Here is a 25,673-nt window from a genome sequence, read left to right as displayed (position 1 = left end):
TGTGTAATTAAGATGTTACGAACAGAGTTTTTCGAGAATACTTCATATGTTTCCCAGGGGACTTATTCTGTTCACTGGTAAGTCAGAGGATGATTCTGATTGGCTTAACTTGATCTTCATCCATATTTAGGTTGTAGCACTCTCTTCTTTTGTCACTTTACATTCTCCTTAAAAATACCTTAGTGGAGGAGTGTGTCATAAAGCTATTCTTGATTGTAGTACTGTTCTCTGTTACTCCCAGGAATATATAACTATGGAGAAACTTCTGGCCAAAGAAGGGGAAGGGAGTTATTTGGTTCGGTTGGTTTTTATTTATGTATATTTATTCATTGAGCAAATTTTTGAGCACCCACTGTGTATCAGGCACTATATAGGACATTTAGGACATTGGTTGATAAAACAAAGATTCTTACCCTTGAAGAGTTTACCCAAAGTGGGAGGAAGATAGTCAGTTAATAATAGACATAATAAGTAAACTATATCCATTGTTTAAACGTGATAAGTACTAAGGGAAAAGAAAGAAGAGTTGGGGGATTGGGAGTGAGGGGCACGGGGTTTGCAATTTTAAATAGGATGATCAGAGTAGGTGGTGAGCAAAGATGCAAAGTGAGGGAGTTAGCCAAATGGATGTCTGGGTGAGGAGCTTCCAGCCAGAGGGAGGAGCCCATGTAAAGGCCCTAAGGCAGGAGTCTTGTGTGTTCAGAGAACAGCAAGGAAGCAAGGAGGCCAGTAGTGGAGGGAAAGATTGATAGGAGAGGAGATCAGAGAGAAGAGGTAATGTAGGGCCTTGTAGACCATTGTAGGGAATTTCGTCTTGACTCTGAATAAAATGAGCTGTAAGGGAAGGTGCAATGCCCACTCTGCACAGTCAGCAGCGGTGGTCTTAGGTTCTCATTAACATTCACACTCGCCGGACACGATAGGCAAAAACCTGGCACCAGATTTACTTACCTTTGGCAGATAGAAGACAGGAAATAGAGCACATCAGCATGACAGCTTCAAATATATCTTTATTGGCAGTTCTTACAAAAGACAGGGCTGCTTCCCAGCCCCATAGGGGCACACTCAGTTGTGTGGAATGAGGCCATATTCATGGATGTGGGCTACCCCAGCCAAAGAAGCCTGAAATCTACCAGGATTTCTTATAAATCCAGCAGGATACCTTAGAAAGCCTCAGAATGTAGCTCCCACTACATGCACACTTTACATTAAGAGAGACATCACACAGAGAAGCCGAGGCCTGTGCTTCTCAACATGTTTTTATATAGTCCTGGTTGGGTATATTTTTAGGGTCTATGAGTCCACTCATAATCCTCCAGTCCAGATGCAATTTCCCAATCAGTGGTTGTTTTTATAACAATCTTGAACACAGCTGACCTTCCATATTTTTCTTAATGTAGTATGTTTCCAAGGCAATGGTTAAATAGATGATAACATGAGACTTTGTTCCCATGGGAAAAGAGTTCTGTCCTGCAGTTAATTCTTTCTCCTCTGGGAGTTACTACAGTGTCTTGAGGGGAGAAGTAACACTTGCATTTTAAAAGGATTACTCTGATTGCCATGTTGAGAATAGATTTTAGGGAGAACAGGGTAGAACCAGGGAGACTAGGCTATTTCAGTAATTCCGGCCAGAGAAGATAGTGGCTTGAAGTTGAAATAGTGGTGAGAAAGGTTAGATCCTAACTATACTTTGAAAGTAAAGCCAGCAGGATTTACTACTGCATTGAATGTGTGATTTAAAAGAATATCAGTCAAGGATGATTCAAGGACATTTAGAGTGAGCAGCTAGGATGGAGTTGCCATTAAGTGAGACGGGGAAGTCTTCAGGAGCAGTGAATTTGGGTGCAGAGATTAGGAGTTCAGTTTGGACATGTTAGGACATCCAGTTTGAGATGTAGAGTAGCCAAGTACCTATACAAGTTAAGTTTAGGAAAGAAGTTTATTATTTATTATTATGTCAATACAGGTTGACTTCAGAGATAAAAATTTGAAAGTCTACCACATAGATGGTATTTAGAGCCATTAGACTAGACTGGATGAGGTCACTATAGGAGTGAGTGTAGACAGAGAAAAGAATCAGGAACTGAGCCTTTTGGGGGTTATGTATTTAACATCAATTTGCTTTCTTATGCTTGTTTCACATCATTTATTAAAATCCCTCTCTGGGAAAGATATTGTCATATGAAACTTAAGGTTATTTTCTTTCATATTTTAAGAACATTTTACTGAATGTTATTTTTTTCTTCTGAATGAGGCTACAACTGACACGTGTTATTTATTTAGTACTTTGAGTCTTAAGGTATTTTTTAGTTTATTATTGAATTAGAGGATTATCTGATTTTTTTTCTTCCTTTTTTAGGGATGATTTGGTCAGACATTAAAAGACTCTGGTATGAAGGGTTGGAAGACTTTTTAGAAGAATCACGTAATCAACTCAGTTTTGTCATGAATTCACTTTATTTGGCAACCTTTGCCCTCAAAGTGGTTGCTCACAACAAGGTGACTGTTAACTATGTCAACTGGAGGCACAAGTGAAGTTTATTTAGGAAAAACCCAGGATATTTAGCTACGTATCTCAGAGTTACTTTGGCCCAAATCTGTGTCTGATGTGTTTTCATTCTAAACCTATCCTTGTGCAAGGGAAGAGTACACATTGTTTCCTTCCTTTCTAATAGCTTCAAGGGTGTTAATTACCATTAAATGTTGGTTACCTATTTTATGCCAGGCACCATGGTTGATACTTGCTATACTTTATCTCATTTTATTCTCACAGGGATTCTGTGAGACAGATGTCGTTATCCCCATTTTGCAAATAAGGAAAAGGAAGCTCAGAGATAATAAGTAACTTGTCCAAGACCACACAGTAAGAAACCAAGACTGGATTTAAATCCAGGTCTGTCTAGGCATTTTCTTTCTACCAAAGGCCAATTCCTTACATCTGAGCTAGGTTCACTTACCTCATTAACCTATATATTACCTCGTTAACCTAAGTAACACAAAGTTACTTAAATTGATTAGTGTTAGATATCTTTATATCTATCAGGAAAAAGTTTATCTGAATGGAACTCATTATATAGTGTTTTACACATTCCAAATCATGACTATTATCTTCCACAGCTTAAAAAGTTATGTAAATTTAGTTATTTTCTGATTCCTATATTTTTAAATTTAAAATTTGACAAAAATCTAACCTTATAGACATCTTATAATGTTACTTTTATAAAGATTTATTAAAAGCCCAGGAAAGGTAATGGGGATTATGTTAACTATCTTTGTTTACACCTGAGTTTAGAATTCTGAGGCGTCACATAATAGGAACTATTTATATAATATTTTTTGGGTTTTGACTAATTTATAGACTATAGAGAAAGCAAACTGGTTATCTTATATCACTTTATTAAAAACCTCTATTCCTGTAATTGATCAGTAGTACCAAACATGTTTATTAGGTATGTTCAATGACCAGAGTTGTGAAGTTATTAAGAAAATAAAAAGATCATATATAGATAGATGGTTTGATAGAGAGGTTGATGGTCATTGGTTTTTTTAGACTGGTCTCTTTAGTTCTAGAAGCAGGGTGTCCATATAGTTTCTTATTCAGACCAAGACACTTTACAAGTGAAAGGGGACACAATTAATAATTATGCCGGGAAAACTGGTATGTAGTCTGGGACTGTCCCAGGCAATTGGAACATGTGGTCATTCTATGTCTAAGTATAATAATACACTCTTTTTTTTCTTGTTATTTAGAAGTGAGAAAGCATCTTTGGGCCATTGTAGAATCCTGAGTCAAAGGGCTAGGTTAATTTAATGTGATAGCTAATTAATTGACAGCACACATTCTTAAAGTTTGTGTTGTGGAATTTAAGAAAAACTAGCAAAAATTTCATTCATAAAAAATTTAATGACAGTTTTTAAAACATTAGTTTTTTAAAACATAAGAATTTCTGAGAAAACCTCTTTATATAGCACAAGTGATGTTGCCCCACATATGTAGAAATCTTTTATTTATTTAAAACAATGTTATTTCTATTAAAAGAAGAGAATTTTATAAAACATAAATGGAGTTCCCCCACAAGGAGACATAAAATAGTTTTCTTTCAACAGTCAGAATATTTGTTTTTATTTTCCTAACTTGAGAGAGCTGTTTTATCTTTGGCTTTTTTTCCCCTAACCTTAGTTTCATGATTTTGCTGATCGGAAGGACTGGGATGCATTCCATCCTACACTGGTGGCAGAAGGGCTTTTTGCATTTGCCAATGTTCTGAGTTATCTTCGTCTCTTTTTTATGTATACAACAAGCTCTATCTTGGGTCCATTACAGGTAAGTAATTAAAATTACTTGAAGAAAATTTGTAAAACTACTACACCTTTTACTTGTCCACTGGACCATTGTTTTCTCATGATACTAAAGCTAAACTTTGCTTTTGAAAATAGTTAACAGTTGAAAAGTCACAGCATGTTCATCTGCTTTGCTTCTGGCTGAATGATGATCCTTTGCTTTTAGACATTCCAAACTTTGTTAAGCTGTGGTCCATTGTCCCTCTCCCCCGAGTTCATAGATGTAGATGTATTTAAAATAGTTATATTTCAGATAGTAAAGGGACATAAAATTTTGCTTTTTACCAAAATGAATTTCACATTTAAAGTTTTAAGTGATAAATATAAGGGAGATGTTGTACAAACAGAATTCATACTTCATGATGATTTTGAAAATATATAAGTTATATTTTAACAAAATACTCTTTTACTTTGCTTAATAAATATCAAATGTAGTAAGTTGGAAAATAGAGTATTTAGAGCTAAAAAATTTCATAGAGCTTATGTAGTCCAACTTTATGCTTTATAGCACTTTATAGTTAAAGAAATTGAGCTTTTATCTTTTCAAAGTAGTATGATTATTTTACATGAGAGTCCAGGACTAAATTCTAAGTCTCTTTACACTAAAGAAAGGACTCATAATTGGTTGCATGTACCCCACAGATTTTAGTAGTTGATTGTTCTTGAAAGGTGGAGTCAGTTCTGCTTGGTGACCAGGTCTACATAATACTTTGTTATTTTGTAAGTCTGAAAACCTGAGCAATATTCATTTTTCCTTGTTAAGTCAAAATTTACTAACAATTTTGATTCTTTTTTGTATTTTTAAAGGAGATATTTTAAATAAAATACATAATTACCTTCTCCAACAGAGATATGAAAACAAAATATGTAGGAAAAACCCCATTTGATTTGGCTTGTGCTGTCATCCTCCAAGAGTGTTTCCTGAAGTGTGACTCTCTCTTAGCCAAGTCCTGTGAGATGCTCGGACTGAAATAAGTTTGGGATACACTGCATTCCGTATAACCTCTTTTGGGAATTCACAGTGCACATGATCACATTAAAGCCTCTGAGAAAGAAGTAAAGAAACTTGTTTGATCTTGTTCAAACTATCATCGCCTAAATTCAGTTAACATCATACCCATTTTTCATGAAATATGCTCAGGTCTCTTTTTTTCTCCAAAATATGGTTTGTGAAACACTGGTTTAGACTTTGGAAGATGGCCTTCTACAATCGGGCCTTACTTTCTAGCTCACTATACTCATCTCCTTATCTCTTCATGAAATACTTCTCCATCTGGGCCAAGACCAGTCACTAATCTCACACAGGTCCTGTGCTTTCCCACTTCCTTGTCATTTTTTATGTTACTACCCTGTTTAGAATGTCCCAGACCCGGGGTCCCCAACCCCCAGGCCAGGGACCGGTATCAGTCCACGGCCTGTTATGAACCAGACTGCACAGCAGGAGGTGAGCGGCAGGCAAGCGAGTGAAGCTTCATCTGCCACTCCCCATCGCTCCCCATCACTCACATTACCGCCTGCACCATCCCCCCCCACCTGCCCCGCATGTGGAAAAATTATCTTCCACGAAAACAGGCCCTGCTGCCAAAAAGGTTGGGGACCGCTGTCCCAGACTACCCTCTGCTTGTTGAAACTTTACTTATTCATTCAATAAACATTTATTGAATGCCTGATAGGTACTGGACACGGGGAATACTAAAGTGAGTATGCTGCAGTCTCCTTTTAAAGAATGCATAGTTCACCGAGGTTGACAAGCCAGTGACAACATTTGGAATGGTAGATGCTGAAATAGAGCTCAGAGGAAGGGTACTCACTTCAGTCGAAGGCATCAGAGGAGACTTCCCAGAAGAGATGACACTGAAATTAAGCCTTAAAAGATGAGTTGAAAGGAGGTTGGCTGTAGGGCATTCCAGGGAGAGGGGACATGCACCAGCTTTAATGTCCCCACCACTAGAAAATCTATTCCTACACTTGTACTCCCATGAGAATGAATTTCTCCATATGATGGACTTAGTGTCTGTTTATTGAATTGAGTTGAAAAACTTTTTAGATGGGGTTGAGTAAATACAAGCACTGATTGGTCTGAGAAAACAAAAGAATCTGATGGAGAAATAGGGCTACATCCTAGCTGTTGCTGTACCTGCTTGTTCCCAATAATAACAGCAACTAACATTTATTGAACATTTCATGTGGGCCAGGCACTCTGTTATATGTTTTCCATTAATTTAACCCTCATCACAACCCTTGTTATTTTTTATTTTCATTTTACAAATGGAGGGTTTAAGGCTTAGGGAGAGAAAGAGTTCACAGAGCTATTAAGTGGCAGTCAAGAGCTGAACCTGCATCCGTCTGACTCCAGAGGCCAGCCTGCTCTTTGAAGTTAGCTCTCCCACTTTTTTTTTTTTTTTTTTTTTTTTCTTTTTTTCTTTTTGCGGTATGTGGGCCTCTCACTGTTGTGGCCTCTCCCGTCGCGGAGCACAGGCTCCGGACACGCAGGCCCAGCGGCCATGGCCCACGGGCCCAGCCGCTCCGCGGCACATGGGATCCTCCCAGACCGGGGCACGAACCCGCATCCCCTGCATCGGCAGGCGGACTCCCAACCACTGCGCCACCAGGGAGGCCCTCTCCCACTTTTTTGAATTCAGGATGCCAGCTAATCTACCTCAGCAGATGTAAGAGACATGATTGGGCATAAATCAGTAATGTTACATACTTCAACAACCAAAAAAAAAAAAAAAAAGACACCATCTATAAATAATCGTGAATAATAGTAATATTAACAGTGAACATTTGAGTCCTTAACTGTGTGTCAGATGCTATTCTAAGATCTTTATTTACATTTATGACCTCATTCAGTCCTCACAACCATTCGAAGAGGCAGACTCTTTTATTTACATTTTACAGAGGAAGGAACTTAGGTGTAGAGACATTAAGTAACTTGTACAAGATCACACGGCTGATGAGTAGTAGAACTGGGATTCCAACCCAGGTAGTTTGGCTCCAGAGCTAATGGTCTTAACCACTGTGCTGAATTGCTTCTCAGAGTTTTCTTGAGTAATATGAGTCCCTCATTAACTTTTACTGTACAATACTTCTGTTGGCAGGCTTTCATAATTTATAGATTTTTAAAATTCTTCTTCATTTATCCATGTGTGTCAAATGACTTATGCAGCCTTTAATACTGGCAGTTGGGTGATTAGACACGAAGGAAAAGACAGGATCACACAGCTTGGTTCAGAATCTTGCTCCATAACTTAATGCTACCTCTTCTCTTTGAGTCTCAGTTTCTCTATCTGTTGTGAGGATTGAATGGGTCAGTGTATATCACATGCATAGCAGAGTGCCTGATGCATCATGGGCTTTACATAAACGTTTAGATCCATTCCTCCATTCCATTAGAGTAGTGGAGGTAACTGTGACCGACCTGAAAAATAATACAAGAAAACTTGGAAAGTGAATGTAGTGTGTGACACACGAGTGCATCCTTTATTCCTAGTGAATTGATGTTTTTATTGGATAATTATCAGACTTAGTTTAGTGGCCTGTATAACATAAATGGCATATTATTGTTGTTTGGAAAGTATTGTTCTTTGTGAACAAAGAGTGATTTCAGGTGTTTCGCATTTTAGGATATACCAGGGATGGATATTTTTTCTTGAAAGGAGTATGGAATGTCAGAGCTAGAGGGAAACTTAGAAGTCGTATAGTCTAGGGGTTCAAAAACTGGAGAGGCTGCAAGGATGGTGTGGGGAACACATTTAACCTACATTCTCCAGTCCTGCCCTCAGAGATGCTGATTAAATAGTTTGGGGTGAAGTCTGACAAATTTTTAATAGCATGTAGATGAGCAAGTCTGATGCAGCATGTGGCCATTTCTTTTATAGGTCAGGAAAGTAAGGCCCAGCTCACAGTGTTAGAAAAAAGACGGTGCAAAATGTTAACAGTTACATCTTTTAAAATACATTTATTCGTGTAATAATTCAACAAGCCCTGCTGTGTAGGCAAAATGCATGAGAACTAAATATTTCTTAATTGTACCCAGCTCCAATTTTCTAATGGGAGGGCAGAGATAAAAACCACAAAGTGATGTTTTAGAAAAGCCCTTGCAAGGAGTCAGAAGCAAGAATTCAATTCCACCTTTGCCATCTATTAGTTCTTTCACCCTGAGCAATTCACTAAATCTTTCTGAGTTTCAGTTTGTCACTTGGAGAAATGGAGATAATGCTAGCCTTCTCCACCTTGCAGGATAAATAAAAATATGTGATACCTCTTGTTAAATGGTAAAGAGTTAGATAAAAGACATATAAAAATTCGTTATGTATTCAGTATTTTATTTATTTATTTTTGGCTGTGATGGGTCTTCGTTTCTGTGCGAGGGCTTTCTCTAGGCAAGCGGGGGCCACTCTTCATCACAGTGCGCGGGCCTCTCACTATCGCGGCCTCTCTTGTTGCAGACGGAGCACAGGCTCCAGACGCGCAGGCTCAGTAGTTGTGGCTCACGGGCCTAGTTGCTCCGCGGCATGTGAGATCTTCCCAGACCAGGGCTCGAACCCGTGTCCCCTGCATTGGCAGGCAGATTCTCAACCACTGCACCACCAGGGAAGCCCCTGTATTCAGTATTTTAATTAATATGCCAGGCTCTGGAGCTTACTGACATTGTGCCTGCCCTTAAAGACTGCTAGAAGAGACAAACATAAGTATAAAGTGAAGAATACTATTTTAGAGATTACGTACAAAGGACTTGGGAGCATGACTGAGGGGGTGCTTGGAGAGAGGAAGTTTGAGTTGTCTGAGTTCTTTGTACAATTTTGGGTATTAACCCCTTATCAGACACATCATTTACAAATATCTTCTCCAATTCGGTAGGCTGCCTTTTCATTTGTTGATGGTTTCCTTTGCTGTGCAAGAGCTTTTAACTTTGAGTAGGTCCCATTTGTTTATTTTTGCTTTTGCTTCCCTTGCCTGAGGAGACATATCAAAAAATGTATTGCTAAGACAAATATCAAAGAGCATACTGGCTTATATTTTCTTCTAGGAGTTTTATGGTTTCATGTTTTTGTATATGGTGTGAGAAGTAGTCCAGTTTGATTCTTTTGACACATAAAGGGCATCTTGAGCATGAATGGCTTGATTAGATAGATGGATTATCTTTCCTACAGATAATTATGGGTCTTTCTGGAGAAAGATTTGGAAAAAGAATGACTGGAAGTTATCATTATTTCTTCGCTTTTGTCAGCCACTTTTATAATTGAACACTTAATATGCACCCTAAGGATAACACCTCTTTCCTCTATCAGGCATTTAGCATGTTTTTGCTATTCTACATAGTGCTCTGTGTATGAGGCTTTTTCCTCTGTTAAATTATTTCCTAAGGATACATCTTCAGTAGTATTAACATATCAAAAGATAGGATTCTTATAGGGCCTCAGTATTTCTATTTCTTTATAAAAGGATGTGTTAATTTTCAGTCACACAAACAGTGTAAAAGCGCACAAACAGTTCACCACGTTAATAGCTTTAGTGCTATCTTTGTTATACTATCTTAGTAGTTTTCTTTAATTTCCATTCTTCTGATTACTAGGAAAATATTTTTCTCTGTGTGTACTAGTGTTAACTACTGTGTAAATTTCAGTATTAATTTTTAAACTGCCATCTTTTTTTATTACTTACTGTTCATATTTCTCAATTAAAACTACTAAGTAGTTTAAAATAAGTAAACATGTAAGAAAGTGTGATTGTTATTTTTACAAAGAAATGAGCCTTATAATCTTTCTCAGACTAAAATTAATTTACTGCTTTTCATGTCTGCATTTCACATGAATGTTTCATTAGTGTGCTCTTCAAGCTAATGTTCACCTCAGTGATATCCACTGTAGCTAATTCTGGTTCTTCCATGTTATACAAGAACTAATATCATGTTTTTAAAAAACAAGTCATGAAGTTTGTAGTGTTCTCATTAAATATTGCTCATCTTGCTATTGAAATTAAATTACTCTTTAAAACAGTAATATTAAATTAAGGCTTTTACTTTTGGACTAAATTTTTGAAATTAAAATTATAACACCATACATGGTCACTCTTGGAAAACTTTATTTACCTTTAAGCTTACAGTGTCTAAATTTTCTTCAAATCCAATCTTTTCTGTACTTATCTAAAGCAGTTATTGTACTCTTACTGTCATACATTATTAGGTTCTCTACTAACACGATATGGCTTTATTCTAAGCACTCACAATCTGAATAAGTGATTTCTTTCCAAAGTGACCTAATAAAGCTATCATTGATTAAGAGAGAAATGTATTTCTTCTCTTTCTCACACATTTTGAGCTTTCTGATTCTAAAAGTTTTCTGTTTCTTCCATCAGAATTTTGCAAGGGGGCCAAGTGAGGGAAGCATAAGATTTTGAAAAGAGCCACATGCTAGTCAAGTGCATAAAAGTCAGGCATAGTGGACCTCCCCACTCCAAGTCGCCTGGAATACTAGCTTGTGCTGTGCCTAAAAATTTTACCACACCTCTTCGACTTAATTAGCTGGCTCACTATAGTGGGCTGGAGGGGCTTGGCCACTTGCCTGCTGCTACTATTTTGTATCGTCGGTGATTGGCATGTGTTATGTTGGCAGGTTCGAGGGAGTTTGGAATTGTATTTGAAGTTGGATTTCACTAATTATATAAATTTGGCCTGGTTACATTTGAGGAGGGATTATTTCTAAACACTAACTTTTGTATCTTAAAAGTAATAAATGCATATAGCAAAGAAGGTTCAAACCACACCCCTAGTCCTACCCCCCATAGATAAGCACTGTTAATGGTTTCTTGTGTAAACTTCCAGAAATTTCCTGTGCATATCAAACCTTATCTATATGAAAATATATATCTGACCTATCCTTTAAAAAATAGCTGTTTAATACTGTTGTGTACCCTGCTTTTTTGACTTAATGTTTTGTAGGCACCTTTCTATGCCAGCGCATAGCACTTCATTCTTTTTAACAACATTTAGGACGTTCTAATTTTTTTTTCTACAGTGCTACAGTGAAAATCCTTGTATGTAATGCACCTTTGTGTACTTCCTGTTGGCTAAATTCCTAGGGATAGAATTTTGGGATCAAAGCGTAATGTTAAATTATTCTCCAAATTTGTATGCCAATTTAAATAACAAGAATTTATGAAAAGTACCTATTCCCCAGAATTTGAAAGAGTATTAAAGGAGAATGAAATTAGGCTTGAATAAAGCTCCCAGATGCATTACACATGTCTAAATTATGGTAGATACTCACATAAGTATTAGACCCTCTCATTTGACTTAACACGTATAATTTTTTCTTATAATAGACCCCAAATGAAAGAAAATTGATCACCTTGGCAAAACAGATTAGGGCAGTCCTAGAGGGGGCAATGCTGTTCTTCAGGAAGTGGTTTAGAGTTGGTTGCAAAAATCAAATGAAATACTTTATGCCCTAATGGTTTTATATTTGTAAACTTTGAGAAACTATAAATATAAGCATTTACTTCCCTTTAGGTTTTAGTAAAGAATTTTCCTTTCATCCCTTGCAAATTAGGCCTTTCCTTAAATCTCTATGTCTCTTCCTCTACCTTCATAGCAAAATTATCCTCTGCAGACTTGGTCCAGATTCAAGGAATGTACCATCCAACACTCACAGTGCTGGCATGATCAGAATGGTTTTTTGTTTGGCAACTGGATTTTTGGTGTTTTAAAAGTGATGAAATATCTCAAACAGGTGGAAAAAAAGGAGTAGCCTTGTGGATCATATGTTTTCTTGCCTGGTCATTTAGTTTTTCATATTTTGTTTTCCTGATGATTTTAATGAATGCCTATGTAATGTATTCCACAGATTTCAATGGGACAGATGTTACAAGATTTTGGAAAATTTCTTGGAATGTTTCTTCTTGTTTTGTTTTCTTTCACAATTGGACTGACACAACTGTATGATAAAGACTATACTCCAAAAGAACAGAAGGACTGTGTAGGCATCTTCTGTGAACAGCAAAGCAATGATACCTTCCATTCGTGAGTGTCTTTTAAATTTTTAGTAAATATATGTCTGTCTTTCTGTTGTGTTATGTGTGAATTCATACCTACAGAGCTAGGACTTCAATTTTTCTTTAAGAAATGCATTTTGAATAAGAAATACTTATTTTTCATGAATCATTTGATAGTCATCTTTACACATAGAATCTTAAATAATTAGTAGCCTGAGTTATTACATTGTCTCCTTGACTACAATCTATCTTAACAGAGGAACTCTTTTATTTTGTGCACTCTTAGCATTTTGGGCAGGACAGTTCTTTGTGGGTCCTATATATGTATTGTGAGATGTTCCACGTCTCTGCCCTTCAAGTATTAATTGTCAGTGGCAATTCTCAGTCATTGTTACAACCAAAGCACTCTAAGATTTCAACACTTCTTAGGAGGTCATTAGGGTTGAGATTGTTAAAGCTTCAAGAACATTTTTTTCTCTAATTTATTGTATCGGAAGGAATTGAACAACCAGTTGTGAGGCAGACAAAATACCTCCCCACATTCTTAGATAAAATAATGGAGAAGAGGTGTAGAATTACACGTTTGTTTTATTTGTATTATGTACCAACTATTCTTTAGTTTATTTAAGGAATAAGATTAAATGAGTAATAAATATTCATCTAACACCTTCAGTATGCCAGACCCTGTTCTAAGTGCTAAGTAAATGAAGTATCAGTGAACAAAACTACCCTCATGGAGTTTATTATTCTAGTGAGGTGATACAGGCAATAAAAATAAAATATATAGTGTATTGCACAGTATTGATATAGTATATGTCAGTATTACACAGGCCCTTGCCTGTAGCCCAAATAAAGCTTGGGCCAGGGAGGATTTTTGTGTGAGAGGGTGTAGCTTTAGTTAGGTAGGTTAAGGAAGGCCTCACAAAAGATGACATCCAAGTAAAGATATAAAGCTGGTGAAGGATCAAGCCATGAAAAGGTATCTGGAGGAGGAGCGTTGGCAGGTAGGGGAATGGCAAATGCAAATGCCTTGAGATGGGAGTGTGGTTGGTATGTTCAAGGAAAAGCCAGGAGGTCAGCATGGATGGTATGTAGTGAATCAGAGTGAGAGTTGTAGTAGATTAGGTCAGGAAGGTAATGGGGAATAAAGCGGATCAAGATGGTGGAGTAAGAGGACTTGGAGCTCACCTCCCCCCACAAACGTATCAAAAATACATCTACATGTGGAATAATTCTCACTGAAAGCTAGCTGGAAATAGGCAGAAGGACTCCTGTACAACCAAGGCTGTAAGAAAGGTATGTATGTAGTCAGGTAGGATGAGAAGAAAATGATTGGTCAGGACCTGTGCCCCGGGAAGGGACTCAAAGGAAAAGGGAGATTACACAGGTGGATACTCGCCCTGGGGGTTAGTGGGTCAAGCCACAGACTGGGTGTTCCAGTCTGGTTTCTACGCATAGGAGACAAGCCCCCTTAACTGGTTGGGGACCGCCTGGGAGAGATAGAAAGGCTGGAGAGGCCTGGATGCCACTCATGAGGGGTGCAGGTGCTGGCTTTCCCCCTGCTAGGGCAGAGAGAAGTCTGCCCTAGTGGCTGTCAGGTTTCCTGTGACCACCTTGCTGCTCTCTCCAGCCCGAACTGAGAGAATACCCCAGCCCCGCTCATTCCACATCACAGCATGGCACTGGATCTAGGGTATCCAGGACGTGGGAAAAGACTCGTCCTTGTGACATAGAGGCAACAAGTCCTGGAGCGTAGCCCAGGTGGTGCGGCAGCTGCCATTGTTGGAGCTTACTCCAGCGGCACCCCAGAAGCAGCCCAGAGTTTTGACAGCAGCACAGCTGCTGGGTTTCCTGTGACCACCTTGCTATGTGCCCAAGCCCAGGCTGAGTGGATGCTCTGGCCCCACTCACTTCACACCATAATGCAGCACTAGATCTGGGGTGGCCAATACCAGGGAAAAGACACAACCATGGGCTGCATCTGAGTGGAGCCACGGACACCTACACAGGTAGTGCATTAGACCTCTATAAGTGCATGAACCCGACTTGCTTCAGCACCCCCCTCCTTTGGGGCAAAGATCCTGGTGTGGGGAGAAGGAAAAACACTTGAAAAGGAACAGAGCCAGCTCTAGTATGACCCTGAGGGCTTTTACTCCAGCAACTTGGGAGCAGATCCCACAGGGCAGTGTTGGCCAGTGAGCAAAGAGAACATCGCACCTCACACCCTGCATGGGCTCTAGCTCTTCCATCTCTAGCCACACCCCCTACCAAGGTGATAGCTGCCAGCATACCCTGAGGAAACTCTGGTGTCCACATCAAATCCAGCCATCCCACCAAAGGCATTGGGTACACACCTAAGAACACCCCTTCAAGACCACAATAGGTAACTGTTTCACCTAAATTCATAGAGGCAAATAAAGTTAAGTAAAATGAAAAGGCAGAGGAACTACTCTCAATTGAAAAAGTAAGAGAAAAACCTTGAAAAAATAAATAATGAAACAGAAATAAACAATTTACCAAATAAAAAATTCACATCATTGGTAATAAAAATGCTAACTAAATTAGATTAGAAGAGAATTGATCTAAACAAAAATCATTTTAACAAGGAACTAGAAAATATAAAAAAGACCCAAACAAAAATAGGCAATTCAATATCTGAAATAAAAAACACTCTGAATAACAGCCTAAGTGACACAGAAGAACACATAAGTGATCTGGAAGATAGAATAATGGAAATCACCCAATCAGAACAGCAGAAAGAAAGACAAATGAAAATAAACAAAAAAACAAAAGGAGTCCACTAGATCTCTAGGAAAACATTAAACATACCAACATTCACATAATAGGGGTTCCAGAAGGAGAAGAGAGAGAGAAGGGGATCAAAAATGTATTTGAAGAAATTATGGCTGAAACTTACCCAAATCTGAAGAAGGAAACAGATATCCAGATACAGGAAGCACAGAGGGTCCAAAACAAGATGAAACCAAACAGACCCACATCAAGACATATCATAAACAACATGGCAAAAGTTAAAGAGAATTCTAAAGGCATCAAGAGAAAATCAGTCATATACAAGGGAATCCCCATAAGACTATCAGCTGATTTCTCTGCAGAAACTTCGTGGGCCAAAAGGGAGAGGCTTGATATATTCAAAGTGCTTAGAGGAAAAAACCTACAACCTAGGATACTCTACCCAGCAAGATTATCATGTAGAGTAGAAGGAGAAATAAAGAACTTCTCAGACAATCAAAAACTAAAAGAATTCATCAATAGTAAACCTAAAAAATGTTGAAGGGTCTTCTCTAAATGGAAAATAAGCAAGAATCTATAGGAAAGGGAAAATCCCACTAGGAAAGGCAGTTACATAGTAAGGATTGAAGATCACTTTAAAAAGCTAGTACATAGATGAAAAGAAAAAAACACACACAAAAGCAACTATAAATGCAGTAAACAGTTGAGAGATAAGCATGAAGATGTAAAATATGTCATTAGAAACACAATGTGGGTGAGGGGGGTAAAAATATAGATCTTTTAGAATGTGTTTGAACTTAAATGACTATCAGTTTAAAACAAGTAGATATAATTATGGGACAGCATATATGAGCCCTATGGTAAACACAAATCAAAAACCTATGATAGATATGCAAAAACCAAAAAGAAAGGAACTCAAGCATGCAACTAAAGGAAATCATCAAACCACAAGAGAAACAAAAAGAAATGAACAGAAGAGAACTACAAAAACAACTGGAAAACAAGGAATAAAATGGTAATAACTGCATACCTATCAATAACTACATTAAATGTCAATGGACTAAATGCTCCAATCAAAAGACATAGGGTGGCTGATTGCATGAAAACACAAGACCCTTCAATATGCTGCCTGCAAGAGACTCACTTCAGGGCTAAAGAAACACAGAAAAAGTGAGGGATAGAAAAAGATACTTCATGCAGATGAAAATTACAAAGAAGCAGGAATAGCAGTACTCATATCAGACAAAATAGACTTTAAAACAAAGTCTGTATCAAAAGACAAAGGCGAGCACTGTATAATGATAAAGGGATCAACACAAAAGAGGATGTTAAACTCATTAACATATATGCACCCAATACAGGAGCACCTAAATATATAAAGCAAATACTAACAGACATAAAGGGAGAAATTGATAGTAATACAATAATAGTAGGGGACTTTAACCTCTCAGTGACATCAATGGATAGATCATCCAAACAGAAAATCAGTAAGAAAACAGTGTTCCTAAATGACACCATAGTCCAGTTGAACTTAATTGGTATTTACAGGACATTCCATCTCAGAACAGCAGAATACACATTCTTTTCACGTGTATATGGAATGTTCTCCAGGATGGATCACATACTAGGCCACAAAATAAGCCTTAATAAATTTAAGAGAATAGAAATTATATGAAGCATTTTTTTCTGACCACAGTGGTATGAAACTAGAAATCAACTATAGAAAGGAAAATGAGAAAAGAACAAACATGTGGAGACTAAATAACATGCTACTAAAAAACCAATGGGTCAATGATAAAATCAAAGAGGAAATCAGAAAATAGCTCGAGACAAATGAAAATGGAAACACAACTTTCCAAAATTTGAGGGATGCAGCAAAAGCAGTTCTAAGAGGGAAGTTTATAGCAATTCAGGCCTTCCTCAAGAAATAAGAAAAATTTCAAACAAATATCTTAACCTACCACCTAAAAGTAGAAAAAGAACAAACAAAGCCCCAAGTCCGCAGAAGGTAGGAAGGAAGGAAATAATAAAGATCAGAGTGGAAATAAATAAAATAGAGATAAACAGAAAAGATCAATGAAACCAAGAACTGGTTTTTTGAAAAGATTAACAAAATTGATAAACCTTTAACTAGGCTTACCAAGAAGAAAAAGCCAGCCTTTACCCAAATAAACAAAATAAGAAATGAAAGTGGAGAAATAACAACCAATACCACAGAGATACAAAAAAACATAAGAGAATACTATGAACAGTTATATGCCAAAAAATTGGACAATCAAAAAGAAATGGACAAATTTCTAGAAACATACGGCCTGCCAAGACTGAATCAAGAAGAAACAGTCAATTTGAACATACTGATCACTAGAAGTGAAGTTGGATTTGTAAAAAAAAAAAAAAAAAAAAAACCAGCAAACAGAAGTCCAGAATGGGATGGCTTCACAGGGGAATTCTACCAAACATAAAGAATTAATACCTATCCTTCTCAAAGTATTCCAAAGAATTGAAGAGGATGGAAAACTCCCAAATTCATTCTATGAGGCCACCATTACCCTGATACCAAAACCAGACAAAGACAGTACAAAGCAAATTACAGGCTAATATTTTTGGTAAATATAGATGCAAAAATCCTCAATAAAATATTTGCAAACTGAATCTAAAAATGTGTAAAAAGGATCATACACTATGATCAAGTCGGATTTACTCCAGGGTCACAAAGATGGTTCAACCTATGCAAATCAATCAGTGTGATACACAACATTAAGAAAAGGTAGGATAAAAATCACATGGTCATCTCAATAGTTGCAGAAAAAGTGTTTGACAAAATTCAACATACATTCATGATAAAAATTCAGCGGGAATAGAGGGAACATATCTCAATGTAATAAAGGCCATTTATGACAAACCCATAGCCAACACCACACTCAATGATGAAAAGCTGAAAGCTTTCCCATTAAATTCAGGAACAAGACAAGCATGGCCACACTCACCACTTCTATTTAACAAAGTATTGGAAGTCCTAGCCACAGTGATCAGACAAGAAAAAGAAATAAAATACATCCAAATTAGAAGGGAAGGTGTAAAACTCACTATTTGCAGATGACATGTTTTATATAGAAAATCCTAACGTCTCCACCCAAAGAACTATTAGAACTAATAAATGAATTCAACAAGGTTGCAGGATACAAGGTTAACATACAGAAATCTGTGCATGTTAATTAGTTTCTATACACTAATAATGAAATATCAGAAAGAGAAAGTAAAAAACCAAAATCAATCCCATTTAAAATCACACCTAGCCATAAACTTAACCAAGGAAGTGAAAGACAATACTCTGAAAATTATGAAACATTGATGTAGGAAATTGAAGATGATACAAAGAAATGGAAAGTTATCCCATGTTCTTGGATTGGAAGAATTAACATTGTTAAAATGGCCAAACTACCCAAAGCAATCTACAGATTTAATGCAGTCCCTATCAAAATACCCATAACGTCTTTCACACAACTAGAACAAATAATCCTAATATTCATATGGAGACAGAAAAGACCCTGAATTGCCAAAGCAATCTTGAGAAAAATGAACAAAGCTGGAGGTGTAAGCCTCCCAGACTTCAGACTATACTACAAAGCTACAGAAATCAAAACAGCATGATACTGGCACAAAAACAGGTCAGTGGGACAGAATAGAGAGCCCAGAAATAAACCCATGCGCCTTTGGTCAATTAATCTGTGACAAACAAGGCAAGAATATACAGTGGAGAAAACACACTCTTCAACAAGTGGTGCTAGGAACACTGGATAGCTACATGTAAAACAATGAGATTAGAATATTCCCTCAGACCATATACACAAATAGACTCAAAGTGGTTAAAAGACCTAAATGTAAGACACGACACAGTAAAACTCCTAGAAGAGAACGTAGGCAGAACACTCTTTGACATACATCGTAGCAATATTTTTTTGTATCAGTCTCCTAAGGCAAAAGAAATAAAAGCAAAAATAAACAAATGGACCTAACTAAACTTAAAAGCTTTTGCACAACAAAGGAAACCATTTACAAAATGAAAAGACAACCTACAAAATGGGAGAAAATATTTACAAGTCATGTGACTGACAGAGGGTTAATATCCAAAATATGTAAACAGCTGATACAACTCAAAATCGAAAAACAACACAATCAGAAAATAGGCAGAAGACCTGAATAGACATATTTCCAAAGAAAACATACAGATGACTAACAGGCACATGAAAAGGTGCCTAACATCACTAATTATTAGAGAAATGCAAATCAGAGCAAAAATGAGATACCGCGCCTCACACCAGTCAGAATGGCCATCATCAAAAAGTCTACAAATTACAAGTGTCGGAGAAGATGTGGAGAAAAGAGAAACCTCATACACTGTTGGTGAGAATGTAAATTGGTGCAGCCACTGTGGAAGACAGTATTGAGGTTCCTTAAAAAACTAAAAATAGAACTACTGTATGATCCAGCAATTCCACTCCTTGTTATATATCCAGAAAAAAATGAAAGCACTAATTTGAAAAGATACGTGCACCCCAGTGTTCATAGCAGGACTATTTACAGTAGCCAACATATGGAAGCAACCCAAGGGCCCATCGACAGATGAATGAATTAAGAAGATGGGATATATATATTCCATCTTCTTAATCCATATAAATACACACACAATTTAATATTCAACCATAAAAAAGAATGAAATTCTGCCATTTGCAGCAATGTGCATGGACCTAGATAATATACTTAGTGAAATAAGTCAGACAGAGAAAGACAAATACTGTATAATGTTACTTCTATGTGGAATCTAAAAAATAATACAGATGAATGTATATACAGAGCAAAAACAGACTCACAGATATAGAAAACAAACTTGTGGTTACCAAAGGGGAGAGGGAAGCAGGGATGGACAAATTATGGGTATGAGATTAACAGATAAAAACCATTATGTATAAAATAGATAAGCAACAAGGATATATTGTATAGCACAGGGAATTGTAGCCATTATCCTGTAATAATTTATAATGGAGTATAATCTGCAAAAATACTGAATCACTATGCTGTATACCTGAAACTAACATAATATTGTAAATCAACTGTACTTCAATTGAAAGAAAGAAATAAAGGGAGGGAAAAAAAGAAAGCAAGGCAATGGGATCATGTAGGACCTTGTTGGCCCTTGTATGGACTTCGGGCTGTTGAGCTTGAGAGCCATTTGAAGTTTTTGAGCGAAGAAGTGGCAAAATCTAATTAAGTATTACAGGATCATAGGCTGCTGTGTTGAGAAAAGACAGAGGAGTAGTAAGAGATTAAACAGGAATAATTTATCTTCCTTTTGAGTTTGTTTCTTTGTTTAAAGTAAGGCATTTCTGTGATGTTGGATCCAACCTCAGTTATTTTATAAAATATTACTCCTGGGCTATCTATGTATTCTTTATGTAATGTTGATATAAATGAATTCTTTATTTTCGCTAATTAACTTAAAATTCCTTTTAAACAGAAATGTAATTGTCTTTACAGGTTCATCGGCACTTGCTTTGCTTTGTTCTGGTATATTTTCTCCTTAGCACATGTGGCAATCTTTGTCACAAGATTTAGCTACGGAGAAGAACTACAGTCCTTCGTTGGAGCTGTTATTGTTGGGACATACAATGTTGTGGTTGTGATTGTGCTTACCAAGCTGCTGGTGGCAATGCTTCATAAAAGTTTTCAGTTGATAGCAGTAAGTGTTCATTCTTTTAAAATTTTTATATTCTCTTCAGACCATACCAAGTGTATGTAGTAGATAAGGCAAAGATTTAAAAGAATTAAGAATTAAAATTAAAATTAAATATAGATTTAAAAAAATGTAAGTAATGTATATTAACTGCAAGTCTTGAACCAAATTTTTACCTACAAGGTGTGGAAACATTTGAACAATCTTAAACAATCTCTTCATACCAGCCCTACCCTGTGTGTGTGCACGTGTGCATGCCTATTCATATCCTGTGTTGCTTTTTCACTTGCCTCTTATAGAATCATGAAGACAAAGAATGGAAGTTTGCTCGAGCAAAGTTGTGGCTTAGCTACTTTGATGACAAATGTACATTACCCCCACCTTTCAACATCATTCCTTCGCCAAAGACTATCTGCTATATGATTAGTAGCCTCAGTAAATGGATTTGCTCTCATACATCAAAAGGCAAGGTTAAACGGCAGAACAGCTTAAAGGTAAGAAGTTAGATGGTTGAACTGCAACATGATAACTTTAATAATTACTAATCTCAGATGTTCCTAAAGCATAAATATGCAGGTTCCTAAGGGCTAAGACTTGTGTTGTTTTGTACAGGGCATTCTCTGTACTAATTTGTTGTGGTTATAAAGCAATTAGCAAAACAGCTTAAAAAAAAGCAAGGGCTAAGTCTTGTTGGTTTTTTTTTCACTCCTGTATCCCTAATGCATAGCATAGTATCTAACATAAAGTAAGGATTCAATAAATACTGAAAATGAGAGAGAGAGCTGTGATTTTTTTCATGAATTCTCATCTCACAGTTTTAAAACAAGGAAAATATTCAGAATACCTAGGCTGTCAGCATAAGAGTGACTCTTAGAGTCAATGCATACTTTTCTGGTTCTTCTTGAAAGTTGTTCAATACATGAATAATTCAATACATGTTGCTATAAGCCAGGAATTGGCAAACTTTTTCTGTAAATGACTGGATAATAAATATTTTAGACTTTGTGGGCTGTGAAAAAATTGTAGATTTTATGTGGATAGTAATATAACAAGAGAGAAAACAAATTTCCACAAAATTTTTATTGATGAAATTAAACATATGAGAATAATTGAGTAATACTTTTTTTATAATACAGCTCTATTAATGAATGGAATTCCATTTTGGGGGGGAATAACATTTTGTTTATTTGGAGTTCAAAGTTAGTAGTCCCCATCATCAAATTGATTACAAAACGTTCATCTGTAAAAGCCATTCTTAGCTCATAGGCCATCAGAAACAGGAAGTGGGTCATATTTGGCCTGTGGGTCATAGTTTGCTAATCCCTACTATAAACTAAAGATCTTAAATCAAGCTAAGTGTACAGGTAAATGCATGGCATGTTTCAAATGTGTTGAACATTATTTTGTAACATATAGTGGCAAAAATGTAGTCTAATAAAGCATTACAAGATATGTGTTTGTATATGTAAATTTTTTTAAAAATCCACAACATTTAAGTATTTTTCTGCACATTGTTAGTATCATATTTGTTGTTTTGAAGGAATGGAGAAATTTGAAGCAAAAGAGAGATGAAAACTACCAAAAAGTGATGTGCTGTTTAGTGCATCGTTACTTGACTTCCATGAGACAAAAGATGCAAAGTACAGATCAGGCAACTGTGGAAAATCTAAATGAACTGCGCCAAGATCTGTCAAAATTCCGAAATGAAATAAGGGATTTACTTGGCTTTCGGACTTCTAAATATGCTATGTTTTATCCAAGAAATTAGCCATTTTCTAAATCACGTAGAGAATAATTTTCAATAATAAATCTGAAAGACTGCATTTGTATAACTTGCAATTAAATTAGTAAGATATATATTGAAATAAAGAATTATGTAAAAGCCATTCTTTAAAATATTTATAGCATAAATATATGTTATGTAAAATATGTATATACAATTAGTTTTTTTAAACCCTCTGTTTGTGGCTTTTTGCAGTAATGAAACAGATTAAGTAGTTAGATTTTGTTAGCATGCTGCTTAGTTTTCTTATTTAAATGGTGCTTAAATTTTTTTCTCTTTCTGCTTAAGAAGGGCAGCATTAGAATTGTAGTGACTATTGCCAGAAGGTTTTGTAAAAATGAAGATCAGCAAATGTGGACTGATCTCCTTCCATAGGGTACACTTGAGATATAGAAGTCTTGTTTTTTAAAATCATTGTTTTAGGAGTTTACATATATAGTTCAGTATTTATTGTTTAGGAGTATAGGTTTACCTAAAACAGTAGTCTATTTTTTCTTTTTTCTTTCGTTATAATCTTAAGCAACAAAGATAAAGCCCTAATGAATGTTTGAATCTATTTGTGTCTATAAATTTAAATTCACCTCAATGTTTGTTACTATATTTACTTTTACATGGTTGTAATCACTTTATATTTTTAATTTTGCTTTTTTCACTTAATAGTATTTTATATATACATTTCCATGTATTGATAGAGTCCACGTATTTAAATTTTTATAGAATTATATAGTTTTTGAAAAATATAGTTAGTAGATTTTTCATTTTGTAGCTATAGAGTATTTGATTATGTTTATAAGTTTGCACAGCTACTTCTCTAAAATTAGGTATTTATTGGCTTTTAATTTTTTATTATCATAAAAGTGATATAATTTTTTTTCAAGCTGGAGTGAATGTTCCTAGTTATAAAGCTAACCCAAAATAAGGATTTAGAAGGTATTTCTTTGTCATGTATGGTCACAGCCTGTTTTGTTTGTGTAAACATTGGAAGACCATTTAATGCAATGATTTGTTTTACTTTTGGACTAAGGTTCTTGATCTTATATCCGAAAGTATTTTCCACAGGATTTAACATAGTTCTATAAATGGGACTTCATGCTTATTTGTGGCTCATTCTTGATGCTTAGGGTGAAAAGCATTGACTTTTTAAATTGGAGAATAAACTATATATTTAAATTTTTTTCCTGTGCTCATGTAAGGGATATAGTTAACATTTTTTCATAGGCTATTCCTTATTTATTCTTGCAGCATTTCCAGTTAAGAGGTTATTATGTATATAATTATCTTCTTAACTGAATGTCAGATGGTCTTAAGGCCACAGGGTGCAGGTAGCCCTTGGTCTATAAGTACCATGATCCAGGGATCGTTGTTGAAATATGTTAGTGTTGTGTTTCATCTTGCTTTTTACTTTTTATTTTTTAATTTCCAAATTGTAAGTGTTCCCTTTTTTGGGCAAATTCTTATAAAAATGTTTATTGTAAAGTTATATATTTTGTCTATGATGGGATTATGCACTTCCCAATTGGGATTTTACATCAGGGTTTTTAGTCATTCTAAAAAATATCTAATTATTAAATGAAAATATTTATAGAGTGCCTACTGTATGCATGAGTTACTTACGAGGCATATTTTGAATGACAGCATATTGTAAGAACAAAGGTAAATAAAACTAGACATTAGATTATAAATTGACAGAGTTTGTTCATTGTATTATTGTATACTTTTATACTTTTTATTGAGATATAATTCACATCATAAAATTCACTCTTTTAAAGTATACAGTTCACTGTTGTTGTTTTTTTTAATTATGGCAACAAAGGTCTAAAATGCAAAGCATCAACATCAGACCCCTTTGTACCTCTTCCTGCCTCTGGTGGCAATGATATTTGACTCTTTTAGCTATTTCTTCTTATATTTGTAAATACCATATTTTGAAATAATATGTCTGTACAAAGACCTGTATGTGAGTGTTTATAGCAACTTTATTCATGATCCCAAATTGAAAACAACCAAATGCCCGTGAACTGGTGAATGGGTAAGTAAATCGTACATCCATACAATGGAAATCTACTCAGTAATTAAAAGGAATCATATCAGCCAGAGTTCAGTCAGAGAAGCAGAACTACTAGGATATTGGCAGGCACATATGTTTGTGTGCACACTGATTTGTTTACAGGGATTTGACATTACACAATTGTTGGAGTTAGTTAAGCAGTCTCTGAGGCTGTTGTTTTTGCATCTAATACTGGAGCTTGAAGTTCACCAGGTTGGCTGTTGGAGGAGGAAAATAGGTGTCAGGGGGAAGAAATGCAGATAAGCTGGAACCCATGAGGACAGTCTGAGACACTTGTCACTTGTCACTGTCTCCAACCTTAATGATGCGGGAATCCTGTGGGAGAAGTTACCCTTTGCCACGTTGCTAAACACACTTGGTCCAGAATTAGAGAAACTGAAGGACACGCCAAGGAAAGGTGGAATGATCAGAGTCCTGGCTGCTGCCCTTCGGCAGCAGGTTGAGCCGGCAGATAAGCTTCAACATGTGTAAACTATGAAAGTGCCTGCAAGAAAACCCCAAATGGCTGCTGCTCCATTTCTGCCCTCCAAATTTCACACTGAAATGTGTCTTGTGCTCACCCTACCTAGAAGCATACACAGGAGAGAATTCTGGGAAACATAATTCAGCCTACCCAAGTTGACACAGGAACAAACTAGTGAAATATATGCAGTAACACAGATGAATCTTAAAAGTACTATGCCAAGTGAGGACACTCATCACAAAAGGCTACACACTGTGTGATTCCATTAATATGACATCCTAGAAAAGACAAAACAATAGAAACCAAAATTAGATCATTGGTTACCAGGATATGGTGGGAAAAGAAGATTGATTGCACAACTCATCAAACTATACATTTAAAAGGGTGAATTTTAATGTATGGAAATTATGCTTCAGTAAACCTGACAAAGCTACATAATACTACAACAAACTAAAATAAAGAACTAAGAAGAACGCTGGAGTAGCAATTCTCATATCAGACCAAATAGAGTTTAAAATAAAGACTATTACAAGAGACAAAG

The 25,673-nt window shown here is 36.2% G+C and overlaps 1 protein-coding gene across 4 annotated transcripts in view; it reads left to right on the top strand.

Annotated features, from left to right (window-relative positions):
* TRPC1 (transient receptor potential cation channel subfamily C member 1) overlaps positions 1–23,200 on the top strand; it is a 59,540-nt gene extending 36,340 nt beyond the window's left edge. For 3 of the 4 annotated variants that reach the window (XM_060099572.1, XM_060099571.1, XM_060099570.1), the window contains 6 exons: positions 2,360–2,499; positions 4,181–4,324; positions 12,189–12,364; positions 20,623–20,824; positions 21,118–21,312; positions 22,359–23,200. In XM_060099572.1, coding sequence (XP_059955555.1) covers positions 2,360–2,499; positions 4,181–4,324; positions 12,189–12,364; positions 20,623–20,824; positions 21,118–21,312; positions 22,359–22,586 — 1,085 coding nt within the window. In that variant the 3' untranslated portion in view covers positions 22,587–23,200. The remainder of the gene's footprint in view (positions 1–2,359; positions 2,500–4,180; positions 4,325–12,188; positions 12,365–20,622; positions 20,825–21,117; positions 21,313–22,358) is intronic. The other variant, XM_060099569.1, reaches the window with a different exon arrangement.
* The last annotated feature ends 2,473 nt before the right edge of the window (positions 23,201–25,673 follow it).

The sequence above is a fragment of the Mesoplodon densirostris genome, chromosome 5 (assembly GCF_025265405.1).
Source record: "Mesoplodon densirostris isolate mMesDen1 chromosome 5, mMesDen1 primary haplotype, whole genome shotgun sequence".
In the NCBI taxonomy this organism is placed as follows: Eukaryota; Metazoa; Chordata; class Mammalia; order Artiodactyla; family Ziphiidae; genus Mesoplodon; species Mesoplodon densirostris.
This window is presented reverse-complemented; position numbering and strand designations above follow the sequence as displayed.